General features: G+C 42.6%; 1 protein-coding gene across 1 annotated transcript in view; it reads right to left on the bottom strand.

Moving 5' to 3' along the window:
- Positions 1-20,060, bottom strand: part of ZNF346 (zinc finger protein 346) — a 28,754-nt gene extending 8,694 nt beyond the window's left edge. The window contains exons 1-5 of the mRNA XM_043981087.1: positions 19,920-20,060; positions 14,529-14,632; positions 12,230-12,325; positions 10,659-10,803; positions 3,361-3,585 (exon numbers count right to left, since the gene is read on the bottom strand). Of these exons, the coding sequence (XP_043837022.1) occupies positions 3,361-3,585; positions 10,659-10,803; positions 12,230-12,325; positions 14,529-14,632; positions 19,920-19,977 (628 nt within the window). The 5' untranslated portion in view covers positions 19,978-20,060. The remainder of the gene's footprint in view (positions 1-3,360; positions 3,586-10,658; positions 10,804-12,229; positions 12,326-14,528; positions 14,633-19,919) is intronic.
- Between the last annotated feature and the right edge of the window lie 2,083 nt (positions 20,061-22,143).

Here is a 22,143-nt window from a genome sequence, read left to right as displayed (position 1 = left end):
CTTCCTCTCTCAGATCCTCTTTCTTCTTTTGAAATGAGAGCTGCCCCACCTCCCTCACAGGCCTGTTGTATGGATCAAATACATTAAAAAGGCTTTGTAAACTAAAGACTGCTATATAAAGGTTTAGTATAATTTACTATTATTTATGTGGGGAACTTGTGTGATGATCTCAAAGGAACCAAACTTTGAGGAACCAAAAAGGGCATAATTGTTAAGTAAGGAGACTGCTTTATGTCACCAAAATGACTTACATAAGAGAAATGATGCAAAAGTCACTACCTAGAACACATGATTGGAAAAGGAGGTGGGTGTTCATGTACTGAGAGGGAGGGATATAAGAGACGGCCAACATGAATCCTGAAGTAGTAATTAAACAATATTAAAAAGAACCAGTGGAAAGCCATACAATATGTTGGATGGATACTAGATAGGGAACTAGATTTGGAGTCAGAAGAGTTGAGTTCAAATTCTATCTGTGTGACCCTGGGACTTAATCTCGCTTAGCCTCAGTTTTCTCATTTGCAAATTGAGGGGTGTTGGGTAAATGGTACTTATGATCCCTTCCAGATCTAAGCCTATAATCCTATGATTTGATAAAAGTCATCCAAGTAAAAATAAAACCTACAGGGAATTGACAGAAATCTAAAAGACCAAGTGTGATTCTCTAATGATTAAAAGATATGACCAACAGAAAAATAAATAAATAAATAAAATTAAAAAACAAAAAAAAAATATGACCAAGCAGTTTTGGTTAGGAGAAACGCAAACTGAAAATCACCATGTAAAAATGTTTGAAATCACTAATAACAATAGGAAAACAAAGTAAAACAATTCTGAGGTGTCATCTTATAACCAAATTGATAAAGATGGAAAAAGAAAAATTATAAGTTGGTGGAGCTTTTAGAAAAAAGGAGAACTAATTCAGGGTTGAAGAAGTTGTGAATTGGTCTGACTGTTTTGGAGAACAATATAGAAGTGTTTAAGATAGTAACATTTTTCATACTGTTAACCTACTAGAAATTTGCTGACAGGTAGAAAAGACCTAGCTATATAAAAATTCCATGCATCACTATCTGTAAAAGGCAAAAAGTTGTAAACACATGTGGCCAGCAAATCAAGAATTGCTAAATAGATTACAGTATATGAAAGTTATGAAATTTTACTATGGCACCAATAACAATAAGTATGAAAAATTTCAAGAAATATGTGAAGACTTACAAGATAGAAAAAAAAAGTTTCAAGATAACACCCTGACTACAGCTATACGAAAGAAGGTAACATTAAACGGAAACAAAATTCAATTTAAATACAATGGAATAAATTGGTGCTACCGTGTCAAGTTACAGACTATACTACAAAAGTTTTGTAGCATACTTACAAAAGTGTAAGCTGAATGAAATGCACCATCAGTCATGGTCACTGAAGTTGTTTTGCTTAATAGATCTTAGGGAGTATACTTTGTTTTGGGATAGTTTGTGAGTTTCTATTTGCCTGCTATATTAAATAAAAATTTATTAATAAGGAGTGAAAATGTTAAATTAATTAAAAAAAAACCCTTGGGGGGCAGCTAGGTGGCACAGTGGATAAAGCACCAGCCCTGGATTCAGGAGGACCTGAGTTCAAACCCAGCCTCAGACACTTGACACTTATTATTTGTGTGACCCTGGGCAAGTCACTTAACCCTCACTGCCCCAAAACAAAACAAAACAAAAAAACAACAAAAAACCTTGTAATTCCTATGGGGGGGAAAAGCCAGTTTGTTTATGCTAGGAATTATGTGTTCAGGAAGATGGGTCCTGAAGGGGACCTCCCTCAACTCTGCTCAAGCTTAAAAAGGCCAAGATCTCTCACTGCATTCGGGCCCATCTCCAGTCATCCTGATGTATATCTTGCCACTGGACCCAGATGACTCTGGAGGGGTGAGTAAGGCTGGAGATTTTGCATAGCCCCCTTCACTGAAATCCAATTCACTGCAGGTCATAACACCACCTCCCAATGTCATGGTCCTCTTTGAGAACAAAGGACAAACACCAAGAACAAGAAGTCTCATTCCACTAAGAAAGGAAGGGTGGGGAGAGGGCTTCCTAGGTGGGAATGTAGTTAAGCAGAATAACAATGAAGACCAAAGTCTTCAATAGTCTAATGGTTTTTCATCTGCCCATGGTTCTCACTACTACTAATAGAGAGGTACTGATGAAAGGATATGATCTTGATCAGATAAAATAACAAAAGGACAGTAGTAGATGTATTTTACTCCCTTTCAGAAATCTCTGGACTACTGCCTTATGACCACAGCAAAGGAACGAGATGGAAGAAGTCCTCAAAATAGTCTTATCACCAGTGAGTAACCACATATTGGGGAAGAGTTGGGAGGAGGGGTTGCTTTTGAGATAGTTGAGGATGAATATTAGGTCTGCTTAGAATGTAACTAACAGACCTCACCCAATCCATCTGGTAGGAGGGTCTTCCTTGACCTCCTACATCATGCATTCTGAAAAGTTCAGGCTCTGTTATGTTCCAGGTACCCACAGAAGAGCTGTGACAGAATTTTCTAAGTCAGAATAGGCAACTTTCAGTACCTCTACTATGTAAACAGATTTCTGCCCCCAAGCTGAACTATAATCAGCAGGCTAGAGAAAGTGGCCTTCAACCAGGTAACCTCAGCTGTTGGATGGAATGGGTTATGTAGCCTTAAAGAGTCTGGGCACCCTGGGCATCCCCCCAACCTATCCCTCCCCAAACCTAAGGTAAGTTCCAGGAGGAACAGTAACAGAGTACAGAAGTCAGAGAGTAGGTACAAGCACCACCTCAAGACAAGTAGAGTTGGTGAGTGTGGATGCTAAGTGAAGTGGGAGGCTAAAGCTGATTCTTGAGGCTTCTAGCTAGGTTTTGGAGAGCAGATACTATGTTTTATTGAAACAAAAACATAACCCTTGGAACTTCTGAACATCATATGCTGAAGATATCATATAAGGGATCTCTACTTTGGTATGGGGTAGACAAACATTCTCTGAGGTCCCTTTAAGCCCTGGGGCTGCAGGATTCCCCATTGGATATGCTCTAGCTCGTCAACATCCTTCTTAAAGAAAACTGGCTCCCAGAAAAAAAAATCAGAATAGGATCCTAGGATTTAAAGCTGGAAAGAACCTTAGAAATCAACTGGGCTAAGACTGCTTATTTTACTGTTGAGGAAACTGAAGACAAGATATGTTAAGCCAAGATTGTCCAATAACCCACAGGGAGGAATAACAAAGCTGGGATTCAAATCTAAGTCACATGACTTCAAATCAAATGATGTTTTCATTGCTCTATGATACTCTCCTTTTGCCTGGCCTGTATCCCAAGATAAGATGTTCTCACCTTCTGAAGTTGTAATGGGGGAATCCTTGCTCTTGCCATAATGAGCCATCAGCTTGACTTTGGTCTCTTGTTTTCTGTGCTTCTTGCCAACATAGTGCTGCTTGGCCATGGAGGGATTGTTGAAAGTGGCATGGCAGAGGTTGCAGAACTTGTCCGGATCAGATGTGTCACCACTGTCTTCACTGAGACTAGGGGTTATAGCATTTATGTGCAGTTTTGCTGGAACTATGCACAAGGAGAACACAAAAATACACAATGAAAAGTCTCAGGGGCTAGTAGGTTTTACATTAACTTAGACAAAAGGAAACAGTGTAACAGCTAATCTGGGAATGCCTCCGTGAAAGAGGTTTCCTCTTGCTGTTGCAGAATGAAAGGGATAATGGTACTTGCCAAAAGGTATATGGAGCAATAATAATTAAGCCCTTCATTTTGAATTACAATTTAACAAGTGAGACATAGACTGAGCTTGGTTCTCTAACATTCTGAAAAAAAAACTTTGATTTCACTCCTTTCTTTATCATTATCCAAATTCTGTACCCTAACTGTGGGCATCCATGAAGGCTGTCCTGGGCTCTCTTGTCTTCTCTCTACATACTCCTCATTTGGTGATCTCACCAGCTCCATGGATTAAATTATCTCTATGCTGATGACTCTTAGATCTTAGCCCTAGATCTGAGATCCAAAACCTTAGAAGGTCTAACCCTAGTCATTCCCCTAAATTCCTCAATCACATCACCAATTGTTTCAAAATGGTACCTCAAAACCCAACAGGTCTAAAACAGAAATCATTAACTTTCATACCAAATACCACCTCTTCCAAATCTCCCTTTTTCTGTAGAGGGTACCACCAGCTTTCCAAGTTACCAAGATTCGTGACCCTTGGGTCATCCTTGCTTCCTTTGGCCCCACGCCCCACATCCAAATATTTTCCAAGTCTTTGTCAATTATTCTTCCATAGCATCTTTAACATACATCCCCTTCTCTCCACTCACATGGCCACAACATTAGTTCAAGTCCTCTCACCTAGACAGCAACAACTTTTTCAATGGTTCCGTTGCCTACATTCTCTCCCCTCACCAATTCATACTCCAGACAGCTGCCTAAGTGATATTTCTTTCTTTCTTTCTTTCTTTTTTTTGTGGGGCAATGGGGGTTAAGTGACTTACCCAGGGTCACACAACTAGTAAGTGTCAAGTGTCTGAGGCGGGATTTGAACTCATGGTCCTGGGGCATCTAGGTGGCGCAGTGGATAGAGCACCAGCCCTGGAGTCAGGAGTACCTGAGTTCAAATCCAGCCTCAGACACTTGACACTTACTTTGTGACCCTGGGCAAGTCACTTAACCCTAATTGCCTCACTAAAAAAGAAAAACAAAAACAAAAAACAAAACAAACTCAGGTCCTCCTGAATCCAGGGCCAGTGCTTTATCCACTGCGCCCCCTAGTTGCCCCTAAGTGATATTTCTAAAGCATAGGTCTGATGAGGGAGGATACCTCCTGCTGTTCAAGAAACTCCAGTAGCTCCCACTTACTCACTTCATGCACTTTATAGTCCAGCCAAACTTGCCTTTCTACTATCTTGTACACAAAACATTCCATCTGCCTGCTCTGTTCCTTGGGATCAGCTCTCTGTCCACAAGCTTTGAATATATTGTCTCCTCACCTCTGCAACTTAAAATCCATAGCCTCTTCAAAGTTTAGTTCAAGTACCACTTCCTATATAAGAACTTTCCTGACGCCTCTAGTTACCACTGTATCTCCCCCTGAATTTATTTTGTATTTACTTTGCAATTATAAATAAATGTACACGTAGGTTAAGTAATCTGTCCAATATCAAAGAGGTATGAATATCAGCTGGAACTCCAACCCAAATCCTGCTCAATCTCTGTAGCGCTTGGCCTGGATCTCTTGAAACTGTCCTGGGAGAATGTAAGGATATAAATTCCTTGAGGGCAGAGACTAGAATTTATTTTTGTTCCTGTATCTCTATCACCTAACACTTGCAATGGAATACAGTCAGTTTTGAATGAATGCTTGTGAATTAAGTGCCTGACAAAAGCCCAACTGCGACACTGGTGATATGTGCCTTTGTAACGCTTCTCTCCCCTTAAGTCCCATAAAACTGATATAGAAACGTTTCAAAATATTTTTTTTTGTTTTGTTTTTTGCAGGGCAATGAGGGTTAAGTGACTTATCCAGGGTCACACAGCTAATAAGTGTCAAATGTCTGAGGCCAAATTTGAACTTGGGTTCTCCTGAATTCAGGGCTGATGCTTTATCTACTGTGCCACCTAGCTGTCCTTTTTCAAAATATGTTAAGCAAAATAATGTTATGCATCCTCAAAACATCCCAGTTATAGTGTCCAGAGGCCAATATATAAATGGGATCAATATTTATTTGTAATTTACAAAGAGAAGGGAAGGAAAGAATTGTTTATATGACATCCTTGTGCCAGGCACTTGTACCTTCTAAAATAACAAATAGCTCATTTGATGCTCATAACAATCAATGTGGTAGGTGATATTATTATCCCCATTTTACAGTTGAGGAAACTGAGACAGAGATTAAGTAAATTCCCCAAGGTCACACAGCTAGATTTAAACTCAGGTCTTTCTAACTCCAGGCCCAGCACTCTGTTCACCAGGCCCCCAGATGCCTTGAAGCACATGGCATCCATTTTCTCATCTGATCTTCATTCAATCCTCTGAAGTGGGTACTACATGGGTTATTAGCTCCATTCAATAAATGGGAAAATGAGGCTAGGGGTGGAATTATTTTTCTCAATATCATATAGCTATTAAATGACAGAACAGAGATCTGAACCCAGGTCTCCTAAATCCAAAGCAAAGTAAATCAACAATAATAATAACTGACATTTATATGGTACTTTATATTTTATAAAATGCTTCTGATCAACTGTGATAGACTTAGCTTTTCTCAGCAATACAATGATCCAAGATGATGTCAAAAGACTCATGATGGAAAAAACTACCCACACCCAGAAAAAGAACTACAGAATCTGAATGCAGTATATGATTTTCACTTATGTGGTTGGTTTTTTTTTAGTAGTTGTTTCTTCTTTCTTGTGTTTATTTTTCCTTTTGTTCTGATCCTTCTCTCACAACATGACTAATGTGGAAATATGTTTTTGTTGGGGTTTTTTTGCGGGACAATGAGGGTTAAGTGATTTGTCCAGGGTCACACAGCTAGTGTCAAGTATCTGAGGCCACATTTGAACTCAGGTCCTCCTGAATCCAGAGCCGGTGCTTTATCCACTGCGCCACCTAGGTGCCCCCGTGGAAATACGTTTAACATGAAAGTAACATATAACCTATATCAGATTGCTTGCTGGCTTCAGGAAGGGGGAAGGGAGGGAGGGTGGGAGAAAAATTCAGAACTCAAAATCTTACAAAAATGAATGTTGAAAACTATCTTTACATGTAATTGGAGAAAAATAAAATACTAAGAAGAAAATAAGAAAATGCTTCTGATAACTTCTTTTCTTTGGAATCTGAAAACAACACTGAGTTGAGAAATGATTTATCCAAAGTAAAAAAACAAGTAAGTTGTGGAGTGAGAAGTGAACTCAGGTCACTTGACTCTAAATTGAATGCTCTTTCTACTAGATGACAATTGTTTCCTCTTGTTAAAGGTTGTCCAGAAATGGGACCCAAACTTTGTCTTGCCTTCTATATATCCCTGAAAGAGCTAGGACAGAGTCAAGGGCTATGGCTCCTAACTGAACCATGAGACAGTATATATTTATTGAGTCCAGGCTCAGTGTACTCAGCAGATTAGAACATAGTATTAGTGATAAAATATGCATGGGTTTGCTCCCTTTGTGGAGCTGATTCCCTTCACTCAATTCATCACAGACAGCCCCTTTCATCTTGATCAGACATATTGTAAATCAGAGGCATAGATGAGCAGCAACATGGTACATATAAAGAGTACAGCCCATACCTACCAAGATTCTCCAGTCAAACCCATGTTATTTTTCTTTCCAAAATAACATTTTTCTAAGCATTTTTGACAAGTCAAGTGGAAAGTGCTTGCTTAATTTAGTGTAGTACCTAATTTAGAAAAACCATGTCCAGGAGGGTTACAGAATTCTAAACTTTACATTGTCTCTGGTTCCTCAACATGACATGGAGGGAATGCTGAAAAGTCCTCCCAAACTGGAAAGGCAATGAGTGCGGATCCACTGCCAGGACTATATTTCTGTTTTCTGAGGACAAGTCTAGCTAAGTTTGGAAGGTCTCCCTTTGGGATGGTTTTTTTGGTTATAGACAATCTCAAAAACTACCTACTAAATTGTAAGGGGTTGTGACCTACATTGGTAGGATATCCATAGTGAAGAAAAGTGCTGAAAAATGCATTAACTCTTTTGGTAGTCATGCCACTCTATTAATTCATCTCGAGTTGGAAGTGCATTAGAACTCTGGGGGCTTTTTCACATTTAAATATTTTGTCGCTAGGTTTCCCCATCCTTTATTTTTACAGCACTTTTTTCCTTTAACCCAAGTTAAAACTTTCTCTCTCCCACCTTTATTTTATATATATAAATATGTGAAAGACTTTCTTGGGTAAGAAGGCTTAGACTTGTTCTACTTGGCTCCATAGGGATCAATGTTTTGTTGTTATTGTTGAGTTGTTTTAGCCATGTCCAACTCTTCGTGACCCCATTTGGAATTTTCTTAGCACAGATACTGGAATGGTTTGCCATTTCCTTTTCCAGCTCATTTTATAGATGAGGAACCTGAGAAAAACAGGGTTAAGTGACTTATTCAGGGTCACATAGCAAGTAAGTAACTTATGAGTGTTCACTGTGCCATCTAGCTGTCCCAGGAAGTTACTAAGAAGCAGATATACACTCCATATAAAGGAGAAACTTAATTAAAACCTTCAAAAAATAGAGTGAGTTGCTCAGTAAGTACTGAGCTCCCAGTCAGTAGAGCTGTTCAGAGAATAACCACTTGTTATGTATATCTATAGATGGGATTTATACTTCAGATAGGGCTTGGATTAGACATCCACTAAGGTCCTTTCCAGCTCTGGAAGTCTGATTCTGAGATTCTAAAAACATGAGCTCCCTAGGCCATGATTTGGCATCAGCCAAATTATTCATGAAATAATGAATATCATGAACACAGCTATGCTGCTTAGTTCAAAACAAAATGGAAGTTTCAAATTACTATAAAAAATTCCAATAAGGATATCAACCAATCATTCCTTCTCATGGGTTCAAAGAAGATACCTAAGAGAGGAAACCTGGTATTAATAGGGTGAATGAAACCCAGGGATGAATTTTCATTGTGAGAAGTTAAAGGAGTCTATTTTCAAACCATGTGGATTGAAAATTAATTCCTAATAGCTGAAAACACAATTTGGTAGACAATGAAATGTGCACTGAAGTTCTCTGCTTTTACAGGCAATCTCCCAGTCTCAGTTAGAAGAGGCTGCATTTGCAGATAAAAGCAAGTAGGGCATGACCTGCACACTCCAAAAAGATGAGGATTTTGCTTTCAAGTCTGAGCACACAGTGACTGGGGAAGATAAAAGTTGTTAGAGAAGATGGAGGTGGAAGAGGCGGGAGGGAATTTCTCAATATACTCTTAACATACCCACTGAACTTCTGCACTTTCAACATCCCATTCTAATTCCAGACAAAGGATTGGGGCCATGAAGCTCCTGCAGAGAAAAATCCATCCGGCCCTAGGAGAGGTTAGCAGACCAAGTGCCTTAAAAACATTTGATTTCACATCAGGAGACTTGGACTCAAGCCTTGGTGTGACCATGGGCAAATCACTTTCCCTCTGAACCTACTTCTTTTTTTTCTTTTCTTTCTTTTTTTTTTCCTGTGGGGCAATGAGGGTTAAGTGACTTGCCCAGGGTCACACAGCTAATAAGTGTCAAGTGTTTGAGGCCAGATTTGAACTCACGTCCTTCTGAATCCAGGGCCAATGCTTCATCCACTGCACCACCTAGCTGCCCTTTCATATAACTTTCTTTTACAAATTGTGTATGTTCCAGCCAACTTCAATTATCTGCTGGTTCTTCAGATTTGACCCTCCACCTGCTGCTTCTGGACATTTCCACTGACCAAGATCTCTACCCACACCTGGAGTGTACAATACCTTCTTCTCCTTAAGAGTATTATTTTATATTATTCCCACTCATTCACTCTTATCTCCCAAACTATACTACTACTGGGAAGTCACCTAAACTTTCCAAGTTGTCTCCTGCTTCCCTTCATTCCCAGCAGGCCTTTCTAATACTCCTAATAAATGTTCTGCTCCCATTTCCCTTCAGAATCCTTCCCTTTCTTCAAAGCTCAGCTCAGACACCAAGTCCTCCATAAAGCTCCTCTTAATTTCCTCAGCTGAAAATGCTATCTCCTCCCTCAAATTTTCCAAAGTTATTTTGTACCAAACATTACATTCTATATTAACTTTATTTTTGTACAGATCATACTCCCTTAGTAGAATACAAGCTCCTTGAGGGAAGGGGCCTCCTAGCACATTACCTTGTAAGTACTAAATGTTTGTTGAATCAAATCTGTTCTTGCTTTAGTTATTTTAACTGACTTCTTCTGGTCAAGCTTCCCCAGTTCAGTAAACCCCACCTATCCTTCACCCTGCAACCTAAACAATCTCCCTGTAAGATGACTCAAATCATGTCATTCTGCTACTCAGAAACCTCGAGTGCCTCTCCTGTCTTTACCAAATAAAGTATATACCCCTGAATCTAGAATTCAAGGTGCTATATGTACAATTTGGCTCCAACCTACCCCCCACCCCCGCTTACTTCACACTCCAAACTTCCACATATTCTTCATTCCATCCTCTTCCTGTCTTGTCTCTTTGCTCACGACAACCCCCGAGCTTGGAAGAGTCTTCCTTCCCTCCTTTCTTCCACCTTGTACCACTGAAATCTTTCCCTTAAAAGCTCAACCCAGATGTTTCATTCTATATTACAGCTCTCCTTTTCACTCCTCTTATGACCCCACTGAATTAGAGGTATGTGTCATAGTTAGTGTTCTGGCCTAAATGTCTTTCTCTTCTATTAGACTGTAAACTCTGTGAGAGTGAGGTCTTTGACATATCTACCTGTAAATCCCCTGTGACCAGCCCTTGTTCACAACAGACACTTAAGAACGGTTTGCTGAATGAACAATTTGGTCGAGTGGAGCTGCTCTTGCTTCCTGATTGTTTTTCCGCCATCCCCCAAAGATTCTGCTTTGACCCTTGGCCCCATCCCATCCTCAGGCATGAAGACAGTGCGGAGAAAGAGCAGTACCTTCCACCTGGGAGTTACTCTGCTTCAACTTCATGTTCTTGGCATGGGTCTTCCCCAGGTAGTGAGACTGGGCCACGATGGGGGAAGAAAAGGTCATGTTGCAGATGGCACAGCACCGATCCCTGTCATCGCCACGGCTGCTCTCCTGCTCAGGAGGGAGAACGGTGCCTTTTACTGGCTATTACAGGGACCAGGCTAGAAGACAAGACAGTGCCACCCCACCCTCTGTCTGGAGGGCCCTGGCCTCATCTCCGTTTTCATCTTGGCTTAAGTGCTCACAGAGGGCAACCCTAAGGTAGGGAGAACAAGCGGCTCAATAATAATGCTCCCTTCTATACATGTAAGATAATTGACAATTTTCAAAGTGCTTTTGCTCATTTAAGTCTCACAACAGCGTGAGGGAGACAAAGCAAAGATGAAAGGGTCATAGGATCCTGAGCTGCAAGGAACCTTAAAAATCATCAAGGACAACTCCCTTATTTTACAGGAGAGGAATTAGGAAACTGAGGCTCAGAGAGTTTTAGTGGCTTGTCCAAGGTCACAAAGGCAGCAAGCAGAGATTGGGAGTTGAATCCAGGTCCTCTGACACCAAATCCAGCATTCTTTCTATGACAGCCCCTCAAATACACCCCTTACCTGATACCTTGGCCCACAGATCTCCTCTACCCTCTCTACCACTATAGCCCCGATAAATAATCCCATTTCACAGATCAGGAAACAGATTCAGAGAGGGAACATGACCATGTAGCTCCTAAGTGGCAGAACCAGACTCCAGGCCTTAAAGCCTTGCCCATCAATCTTTTCCAAGACTTTACACTGCCCTCTTGACTCAGGACAGCCAGTTAAAGGCATACAGTTAAATGCCTGGGGGTGATAGAGGACAGACTTCTGGATGTGGGGGGAAGAGGGAGGGGGAGAGATGGGGATTTCTAGATTTGGGGAACAGGGCAGTAAAAGCCCTTCTGAACTTGCAAGGAATCATGTTAACAAGGTAGGTGATTCGAATCGCAGAGTAGCAATTGTTCTATGATGTTAGTAGTCTCTGGGACTTCTGATGCATAAAATTTAAAAAGGAAAGGGACCTTAAGAGGTCATCTAGACCAACTCCTTCATTTTACAAATGAAGGAGCTCAGGCCCAGATGCATCAAGTGACTTGCCCAGGGCCACACAGGTAGCAAATGACAGAGCAATCACCCATTGAAGTCTAATTAGAACCTAATCACAGCAATTAAGTAGAAGAACATTCTACTTGTTGGACAACTATTACAGATCACTTCTTTCAATTGAAATGAAGACCATAAACCTGCGCTTCTAATGTGTTTCCTCGTTCCACGAACCAGAAGACTGGGAAATGAGGAGTTCTGACAAAAGGGATCACGTTTAGCTGTCTTGATCACTAGTTACCTGGAAACCTTCTCACAACCTCTGAGGAATACCGGTGTTTATATACTCTTGGGAAAATAAATGAGCACCCACTAAGTGACCTCCCTTCCCTGCTCCAACTTACTCCAGAAGGGAAAAGTTTTGTTTGGATGGACTTCCTTTACCATGGGAAGCCTGCTATTATTACCTGTTTTGAATCTAGCTTCAATTTTTTCCCATCATTAAACTCCTCCTCTTTGTGAATGGATGTGTATCTCCTCACTTTGTTTGCATGTTTCTTGCTCTGGAAAGAAACCAGGAGAAAGAAAATAAAAAATACTTCTTTAACAAAATGTCACATAATAGTGCTTGGCTAACAGCATATACCTATCTAGAACATCTCTCCAAGGGCCTCAGACTAATTGTTAGATTGCTATTTTTAAAAAAAAAGAAAGAAAAATGATTCTTATATACTTTATTCCCACAATAACCAGTGATTGAGGAATGAATATAATATATTGAAAATCAGGCATAGGGAAATTGTCACCTATGGTAACATAGCAAAGATACTGTAAAGAGAAGGGGCTGTACACTGTGAACATGAGATTGCCCTCTGTGTTGGACTGAATTCTTTTTTTTTCCTTAGTGAGACAATTGGGGTTAAGTGACTTGCTCAGGGTCACACAGCTAGTAAGTGTTAAGTGTCTGAGGCCAGATTTGAACTCAGGTACTCCTGACTCCAGGACTGGTGCTCTATCTACTGCACCATCTAGCTGCCCCTGGACTGAATTCTAACTGAGGTAAAGAGAACTACCCTATTTGTTTATTTGTATTTCCATGTATGTCCATAGCATAGAGTTGGAGGGGACATCACAAGATCATTTGGTCCAATCTCTCATTTTAGAGATGGAAGAAATGCAGGTTCATGGGGGGGAAGTCACTTGTCCTGGATATTACAGCTCATCAACAGCTGTGCAGGGACTTGACCTGGTTGCCTGATATCCACTGCAAAAGTTTTTCCACTATCCCAGGCTGCCTCCTTCCCCTAAAAAATAGAGGGGGAAGGGGCAGCTAGATGGTGCAGTAGATAGAGCACCAGCCCTGGAGTCAGGAGGACCTGAGTTCAAATCCAGATTCAGACACTTAACACTTACTAGCTGTGTGACCCTGGGCAAGTCACTTAACCCCAACTGCCTCATCCAAAAAAAGAGAGGGGAGAGGTAAGAGTATATATATCCAGTTAGTTAAGTGTAGCACAGATCACTTGGTGGCTTCCTGACTGACCTGAAATTAATGCTGGGATTAGACTACTGGACCAATGAGCTTGGTGAACACTCCATACTGAAAGACAGGGTTCACTAATAAGTCTGGGAAAACTTTAGTGTAGGATAGGTTTGCAAGCTGAGGGTCACCTAGCATAGGACCAGGGGATTTATTTTTTATAAATTTCTAATGATCTATCCCTGTATATTTAATGTAGAGTGTTTTTTAACTTGTTAAGAAACCCTAGATATATACTCTTGTTTTCTGGAGAGTGTAATGACAGTAGAAGGGAAACAAGGAAAATGGATATTGGAACTGGGGTACCCTAAAATAGTAGTAGGAGAACAGATAAACATTTCTTGCATGGCAGACTCTGAACTCAGTCAAGAAAGTTCAGGGACCAGGAAAGCCCAGAAGACTCAGAGCTTTGGCTTGGGATGCAATGAAAGTGGGAGAGGGTGGAGCCAAGATGGTGGAGGAAAGGCAGCGACTTGCCTGAGCTCTCCCCAAATAATGCCATAACACAATTCCTGGAGCAGCAGAACCCATAAAAAGACAAGGTGAAATAATTTTCCAGTGAAAGACAACTTAGAAGGTTGGCAGGAAAGGGTGAAAGTGGAGTGAAGCCCAGCACAAACCCAGCCACAGCTACATCAAACCAGGAGCAGGCCTTGGGAGCCTCCGAATCAGCAGCAGTAACAACTGCTTCTGGAACTCAGTCCCCAAGACAGTAAGGCGGCGAACAATTGGCCAGAAGGAGATTACAGGGATCTCTTTGCTAGCACTGAGTCAGGACTTTGTTGTTTGTCCATACTTGTCCAGGTCACAGTCTTGGGTAGTGGTCGCAGGTGAAGGAGAAGCACAAGCACACCAGAGCTTGCAGTCACAGTGGAGCAGGACTGTTCATAGTTCCAGGGCAGAAAACGCAACAAGAGTTGAAAGGCAAAAGGGTCTGGGGCAGAGGCAAGGTTCCCCTGGTCTGCTCAGAGAGGAGAATCTAGTATGCCTGAGAGTATAACTTAAAGGCAGTGATGCCCAAGGCTCATGGTTGAATTACTGCATCATCAATGGATACCCACAGACCAGATCTAAGAAGTTAACAGGGAATGTCACCTTTTAAACTTGGTAAAGCTGAAGAGAAGTCAGAAACGTAACCCAGGTCTCCTTCCCACCCTCACTTCTGAACTGTTGTCAAAGGGTCTATGGAGTAACCATGGTTCTTTTAAATGACTACTGCATGATACCTGGTAATGGGCGAGTTTCTGGGACTCGGAAATGAGTACTGCATTGCACACTTTACACTGGACATCTGTGAATAGGTGGTTGTTCTCTTGGATCATTCGATCCACTGTGGAGGAAAAGAAAAGTCATGTTAATTGTTTCATACCCATCCCACAAGGTTATAACATGACACAGTCTTCTTCACAACTGATTGGTATATCCTCTATACTAACAATAGCAAAAACAGTCTCACGATGTTCTGGATTTTCTTACAAAGGCAGGCAGGATGTCAAATTGGGAAACCACAATTCTGCCAAAGGGGCTAAGAATTCTCTTTGTTACACAAGAAGTCATTTGCCATTCCTCCTGGGACAGGGCTGTGCTATTATCCCTGAAACCCACGAATAATAAATCACAGGACACTTTACTCTCCTTAGTTGGGAGATGAGGGAACATTGGTGTGGGATACCATTTACTCTTGTCTAATGCATTAGCTGTATTGTTTGAATTTGTTTTCCTTAGCTATGAGACAGAATTCTATGGTAGGGTGGCGTTTAGAAATGTTTTATGTAAAAACCAAAAGGAATTGATAAAATCTTTTTTTTAGACAATCTTTTTTTTTTTAAGTGAGGCAATTGGGGATAAGTGACTTGCCCAGGGTCACACAGCTAGTGTTAAGTGTCTGAGGCCAGACTTGAACTCAGGTACTCCTGACTCCAGGGCCGGTGCTCTATCCACTGTGCCACCTCGCTGCCCCGAATTGATAAAATCTTAAAAGAAAAAACCAGAACATCATGCACAGGTAGGAGAAATTTGCATTTTATACATGAGGAGACTGAGGTTCAAGAGGTCAAATGCTGTGTCCACAGTCATACAACTATTAAGTGTTTCTGAATTTGATTTGAACACAATTAAGAATTTACACAGCTGCTATCCATATCCAGAGAAAGAACTATGACATCTGAATGCAGATCAAAAACACTATTTTCACTTTGGGGGGGATTTTTTCTTTCTCATGGCTTTTCCCTTTTGTTCTGATTCATTTTTTCACAGCATGACTGATGTGGAAATCTGTATAAAATAAAATCAGATTTGTTTTTGTCTTGGGGGGAAGGAGGAAAGGAAGGAGAAAAAATTGGAATTCAAAATCTTACAAAAATGAATGTTGAAAACTATATTTACATATAAGTGGAAAAAACACTATAAAGAAAAAAAAAAAGAAGTTACACACAGCCAGGTAAGGTCAACTGGCTCTATCTCTAGCCTCATCAATGGAGACATATACACATGTAAGTATATACAGAACATGTTTTGGAATAACAATAATGTAGTTAAATACAAAATATTCAGGGAGGGAGGCCACTAACAGCTGCTGAAAGATCAGGAAAACCTTTATGTAGAAGGTAATGCCTGAGCCAGATTTTGAAGGGAGGGAATCTAAGAGTTGAAGGTAAGAAAGGAGGGTATAAGAGATCAGTGGTACAAAGGCACAAGGTTGGGGATTAAGTGCAAAGTGTTCGGAACCTCATGGCAGCACCACCAACCTCCCAGTCACCCAGAAACAAAACCTCATAGTCAACTCTGATTCCTCCCTCTTCTTCATATTCTGTAACCAAGTTGTGATGTTTCTACCTTCACAACAACCCCTGAATCCGTTCTTTTATTCCTGCTGTCTCTCCATCCTGATCTAGGTTCTCTATCTCTCTTGAACTACTCAAAGAGCACTGCATACTCTTGAAGGTAAAAGAGACTTCAAAGGCCATCTGGTCCAAACTGGACCTTAACAATAATATCCAGTATAATATCCAATGACTTCTACAAGTGATCATGCAACCTTTGCTTGAAAATGTCCAGTAAGCTTGGGCTAACTACCAAGGCAACAAACTCCATTTTTGGACAGTGTGATGGTTAAAACTTTTTCCTTACATCAAGTAAGCCAAAATTTGCCCTTCTGAAGTTTGCACCCATTGGCTCCTAGTTCTGCCCTCAGACCAAGCCGAGTAAATTCCTCTTCCATGTGATAGCCCTCAAATTCTTGAAGATATTGTGTTCCTCTTTCCTTTAACCAACCCCCATATGATATGATCGGAGGCCCTTTAACATCCTGGTTGTCCTTATGAGTACCCTTTAGCTTATCAATGTTCTTCCTAAAATGTGGCATCCAGAATATTCTGGATGTGGACAAGCAGGGCAATAGCTTCCCGCTTCTTGGATGTCTAAGACTGCCTTAGCTTCCTTGGCTGCCATAACACATTGGTGACTCAGAGCTTATAGTTTACTCTAAGTCCCCAGATCTTTTCTGGACATACTGCTGTCTAGTCATCCCTCTCTTGTCTTGGATTTATGAGACTGACTTTTTCTTACCCATGTCTAAGACTTTACATTCATCCCTATTAAATTTTATCTTGGTCTTCTAACAAGCCAGAGAAGGCCATAGGGCTTCCCACAAAGGAAGGCAGTTGTGGTTGAGGGGGGGAAATACTAAGCTGGAAAGTCAGAAACTGGGTCCTACCATCTCCTCTCCACTTCTGATACTGACTAGTTTGTGACCTGGACTGATTCAATTCATTTCACTTAACCTCGTTCTCCTCTTCAACAATTGAGGATAGCTGGCTGCTTTGCCTACTTCATGGGGTTGTTGTAAGGATCAAATAAAGTAATGTATATAACGCACAGTGAATAGACTTGTGCATATAAACTATGAAGCCTTGTAGAAATGACAGCTATTATTATTATCGATGTACATCAAAACAAATTTCCTCATAACAAATACTTTTGTCCTTCTCCAGTCTATAACTGCTACTAGAGCCATTTAAAAAAAAAACACATTTCTTCCCATTCAAAACTCCTCAATGTTCTTGAGTGCTCTCTAGCTTATCCTCTACAGAAAGATCAAGCCCAAAAAGTCTCAGCCTATCATTTAAGAACCTGATCTGGCTGGCAGTAATTTATCTCTAGAGTCCACAAGCATCACACACTACAGCCAAACTGAACTACTGGCTATTTCATGAATAAGACCCATACTTTCCCACCTTGTCACCTTTGTTTCATCAACCTAGAATTCATTCCCTTTTATCTTTACAAACATGGAAACCTTAATGTACTGTATATCTGCTACTATCACCATTCATTCCCCTTGCTACATTCTGCTAAATTTCTACCCATGCTTCAAAGATCAAATTACAAACCGTCTCCAAGAAACTTCCTCCATTACCTTGTCTTCAAAATATGAGAGATAACTCACAAAGCACTTAGTTAGAATCCCTTTATGACCCTTAAGTAGAATGTCACATAATTACTGGTCTATCTTATTAAACCCTTCTAGACTGAATTCTCATACCCTGCTATTAGAGGGGGACCAGCCTGGAAAAAAAAGAAAGGAAGAAAGGTGCAGACAAGAGAGTCAAAATGCCCATCCAAGGCACCGATACAAGGAAAATATGAGAGAAGAGAGGAAGGAAAACAGTCTAGACTTCCATAAAACGGGGTGGGGGAAAGGGATGATGTAGTAACCTTAGAAATGGTAAGAGGGGAGCAGCTAGGTGGCATAGTGGATAAAAAAGCACTGGCCCTAGATTCAGGAGTACCTGAGTTCAAATCCAGCCTCAGACACTTGTTACTAGCTGTGTGTCACTTAACTCCCATTGCCCTGGGCAAATCACTTAACCCCCACTGCCCCGCAAAAAAGAAAAAAGAAAGAAATGGTATTAGGGAAAAAAAGAAAAAAGAAATGGGAAAAAGGGCAGTATTGCTAGATGTAAGACTGATCCAATAATTAGAGGAGGACATGTACAGAAAGCTTGTAATGTCCAGGTGCCTGGCAGGTCTGGGTAAAGATTGGAGCTGACCTCAGCAGGGTAAGCAGTGAGGAAAGGAATGATAGTTGTGGGAGTGGGACCCCTTAGAAGACAATTATGCCAGGGACACAAATCAGGAAGAGCCTGAAAGCCCTTATGTAATGCTTAGGAGAAGGGGCAGAAGCTGTGCCTAGGGGAGGCTGGATGTGAGGGTTCAGTGGAGAACAAGGGGTTTGGTTAGGGGTGGAGAAGTGGTATGATTTTCAGGTGAGGCTGGAGAAGTCTAAGAAGGAAGGTTAGGGGAAAGGGGAAGATGTCCAGGAGGTTGGGGGGAAGCATCCCCCAGTATCGGTGAAGTCAGGGTTTGACATCCAGATGCAGTTGTTGGTGAATTCAGATAGAAGGTGTCCATGGAGGTGAAGTTGTCTAGCCTACTGGCCAGACAATATCCAGCTGTAGTTCATCGTGAATCAAGACAGCAAGGTTTGGAAACAGGGAAGGGTGTTGAGGAGAGGCTGGGCAGTAAGGAGGAGCCTGCGGGGGGGGGGGGGGGTGTCCAGGTGAGGCTGGGGGCAGGCGTGGGCAGTAAGGTGCTGATCAGGATGCCCAAGTGCAGCTGGGGGTCAATCAAGGCAGCGGGGGGAGGGGCAGGGGAGAAGCCATCCGGGCGAGGCTGGATGCGAGGCTCAGTGTGGACAGATGGAGTACTCGCGAGGCGTGGGCTCGTAGGGGGAGGGAGGGTTGTGCACGTGCACACACCAGTATAATGACCAGGTGAAGCCGGGGGCCAATCAGGGCAGTTAGGATGGGGGGGGGGGGAACGGGTAAAGCCATACAAGTGAGGTTCTAAGTGAGGCTTAGAGGCCCCGCGCGCCCCGCCCCCTCCCCGCGGGCTAATATGTCTCGGTGAGGGTAGGAGTTAATTGAGGCAGTTAGGATGGGAGGGAGCCAGAAAGCCGTTCAAGTGAGGTTGGAGGTGAGGCTCAGTTGGCTACCACACAAACACCACCCCCTCCACCCTGCAACGAGCGGGCTATGATGTCCAGGTGAGGTTGGGGGCCAGGCTCAGTGGGGACCGAGGGTATTCCCGTGAGACGTAGGCTCATGGGGTAAGGGGGCGCAAGCACACGAGTGGGGTATCATGTCTAGGTGAGGCTGAGAGCCAATCAGGGCAGTCAGGATGAAGCGAGGGAGGGTTTAGCCATCCAGGTAAGGCTGGACTGAGGCTGTGGGGAGCAAACCTGTGGCGTGTACCCCTGAGGCGTGGGCTCAGTGCGGGGGTGTGATGTCCAGGTGAGGTTGGGGCAGTTCGGGACCTAAGACTAGGGGAGGGGAGAAGGGTCTAGGTGAGGCCAGGCTCCGTGCGATCAGGATTCGATAGCCGGGTGCAACTAACGGTAAGTCAAGACAGTAAGGATTGGGCACAGGGAAAGGCGTCCAGGCGAGGCTGGAGATGGGGCTCAGAGGGGATGGAGGGTGTCCAGGTGAGGCTGGGGGCGGGCCTGTCTCCCCGGGTCGCCCCGACTTCCCTCCCCAAGAGGGGGCGGAATGAATGGGCCCCGGGGGACACAGTAAACAAAGCGCCTCCGTTGGCCTCAAGCCCGCCCTGAGACTCACCCGCCTCCTTCCCCACGGGCCCCGCCGTGTCACCGTTGCTGCCGGACACGTCCGCCATCTTCCCCGAAGACCCCGCTGAGCGCAGCTAGAAACGGTTTCAGCCCCTGTCCCGAGACCCAAATCCCAGCTCGGGTCGCGGATCTCGCGAGAACAACGGCCGTGATTTCCTCCACCACCACCACCTCCGCTCCGCCCACTACAAGAGACTACAACCGCGAGATTTTAGGCGGGCGCCAAAGGCTTATCTCGCGAGATATACGGGCGACGGGGCGTGCTGTCCCCCGGTACTGTTATCACCTGTGTTTTTCGAAGGGTTTAAGAGACCTGCAGAGGTAGTGAGCTACCTGGGCATGGGAGTCGGGGAATCAGAAAATCCTAAAACCCGGAGGGGCCAGCAGAAACCATCCGCTCCAACCTTCACGACATACAATTAGGGAGATAGGCCTTGAGAGAGGGGGAGACTTGGCTAAGGTCGTACCCAGGGGTGACCCAGGGAGAATATCAGTGCTGTGGGAAGCTACATTCCCTCTCCCCCTCCTCTCCCCCCCCCCCTCCCGTCTTGGCCTTTTTTCCCCCCCTACAATTAAAAAAATTATTAAGTGTCCAATCTACGCAGGGGCCCCGAAATAAGTGACTAGTGCACAAAAAAGATGAAAGAAACGGTTCCTCAAACACCTTCCATTCCATTTGGAAAGATGACCCGAGTCCGCAGATGCAATGCGAGGTTGTGTTACGGAGATAAGAGGAAGTTCTCTAGGAAATACTACTGGGTAGATAAACTAAATGGGTTTGCTATACCCAACGCTAAATACCATTTCTCATTCTGTTGCTGCTGCTCTGTGTAAATTTTTTTTTAATTTTTTTTTAGTGAGGCAATTGGGGTTAAGTGACTTGCCCAGGGTCACACAGCCAGTAAGTGTCAAGTGTGAGGCCAGATCTGAACTCAGGTACTCCTGAATCCAGGGCCAGTACTCTATCCACTGCGCCAGTGTGACCCTGGGCAAGTCACTTAACCCCAATTGCCCCTCAAAAAAAAACAAAAACAAAAAATTTGCCCCATAGGGAGGACCCCCCCCCCCCCCCCCCCCGCCATTGGCGAGAGGGGAGGAGCTCAGCGGGAGGGAGTATGAGCTGACTGTCCAGTCCTGAAATTGCCCTAATAAGGTTATTCCACGAACCACATCAACAAATGGGTAAAGAATTTCTTTTGGAAAACAAAAACAAAATCAGTTTTCCAGTTCCAAGAAAAATTAGTTTTCACAGTCTCCAGGAAGACCATGGGAACATAAGTCCATAATGGCCGGGCAGTAACCAAAGGTAACTGCTTAATTGTGGCAAGTGATCTTGATACTGGACAGATCTGAAGCTTACCTCATTTCTTTTTTTTAATAAAAAAATTATATATATATATATATATATATATATATAAAATACATTTTGTGGGGCAATGAGGGCTAAGTGACTTGCCCAGGGTCACACAGCTAGTAAGTGTCAAGTGTCTGAGGCCGGATTTAAACTTGGGTCCTCCTGAATCCAGGTCTGGTGCTTTTTCCACTGTCCTAGCTGCCCTGAAGCTGACTACATTTCCAAGGACAGACTAAGATCTGGAGAAATCTGAGATACCATCTGCCCAGATGTAAGAGCACCCACATTACAACTCTGTAATAGGAACACTCCCTACACCCCCACCCCCACATTTTGATGCCATGTAAGCTTTTAAACACAGTGTTAAAATTCTCTAGCTTTTCAAAGACAAGTGGGTAGTATTAATGTCATATTATTATACTACTGTACTTATACTGATGGTTTTTCTTCTTTAATTAAATTTAATTTTTTCAATCAGCAAAAAATACACCTGTCCCTCTTCCCTTTCCCCTCACAGAAAACAAAAGAAAGAAAAACAAAACTTTTGTTATATCTATGGTCAATCAAAACAAATTCTCACATTATCCATCTCCGAAAAGAAAAAAAATCTCAATTTGCACTTGGAGTCTAGCTTCTCTGTCAGGAGATGGGTAGCATTTTTTTTAAAAATAAGAGTATTTTATTATTTTCCAGTTACATGAAAAGATAGCTTTCAGCATTTGTTTATGTAAGATTTCCAATTTCAAATTTTTCTCCCTCCCTCCCCCTCTCCCCCAGACAGCAGGCAATCCAACGTAGGTTTTACACACACACACACACACACACACACACACACACACACACACACACACACACACAC

This window comes from Dromiciops gliroides, chromosome 2 (assembly GCF_019393635.1).
Source record: "Dromiciops gliroides isolate mDroGli1 chromosome 2, mDroGli1.pri, whole genome shotgun sequence".
Lineage (NCBI taxonomy): Eukaryota > Metazoa > Chordata > Mammalia > Microbiotheria > Microbiotheriidae > Dromiciops > Dromiciops gliroides.
The sequence above is the reverse complement of the archived record's forward strand: the minus strand, read 5'-3'. Positions and strand labels throughout refer to the sequence as shown.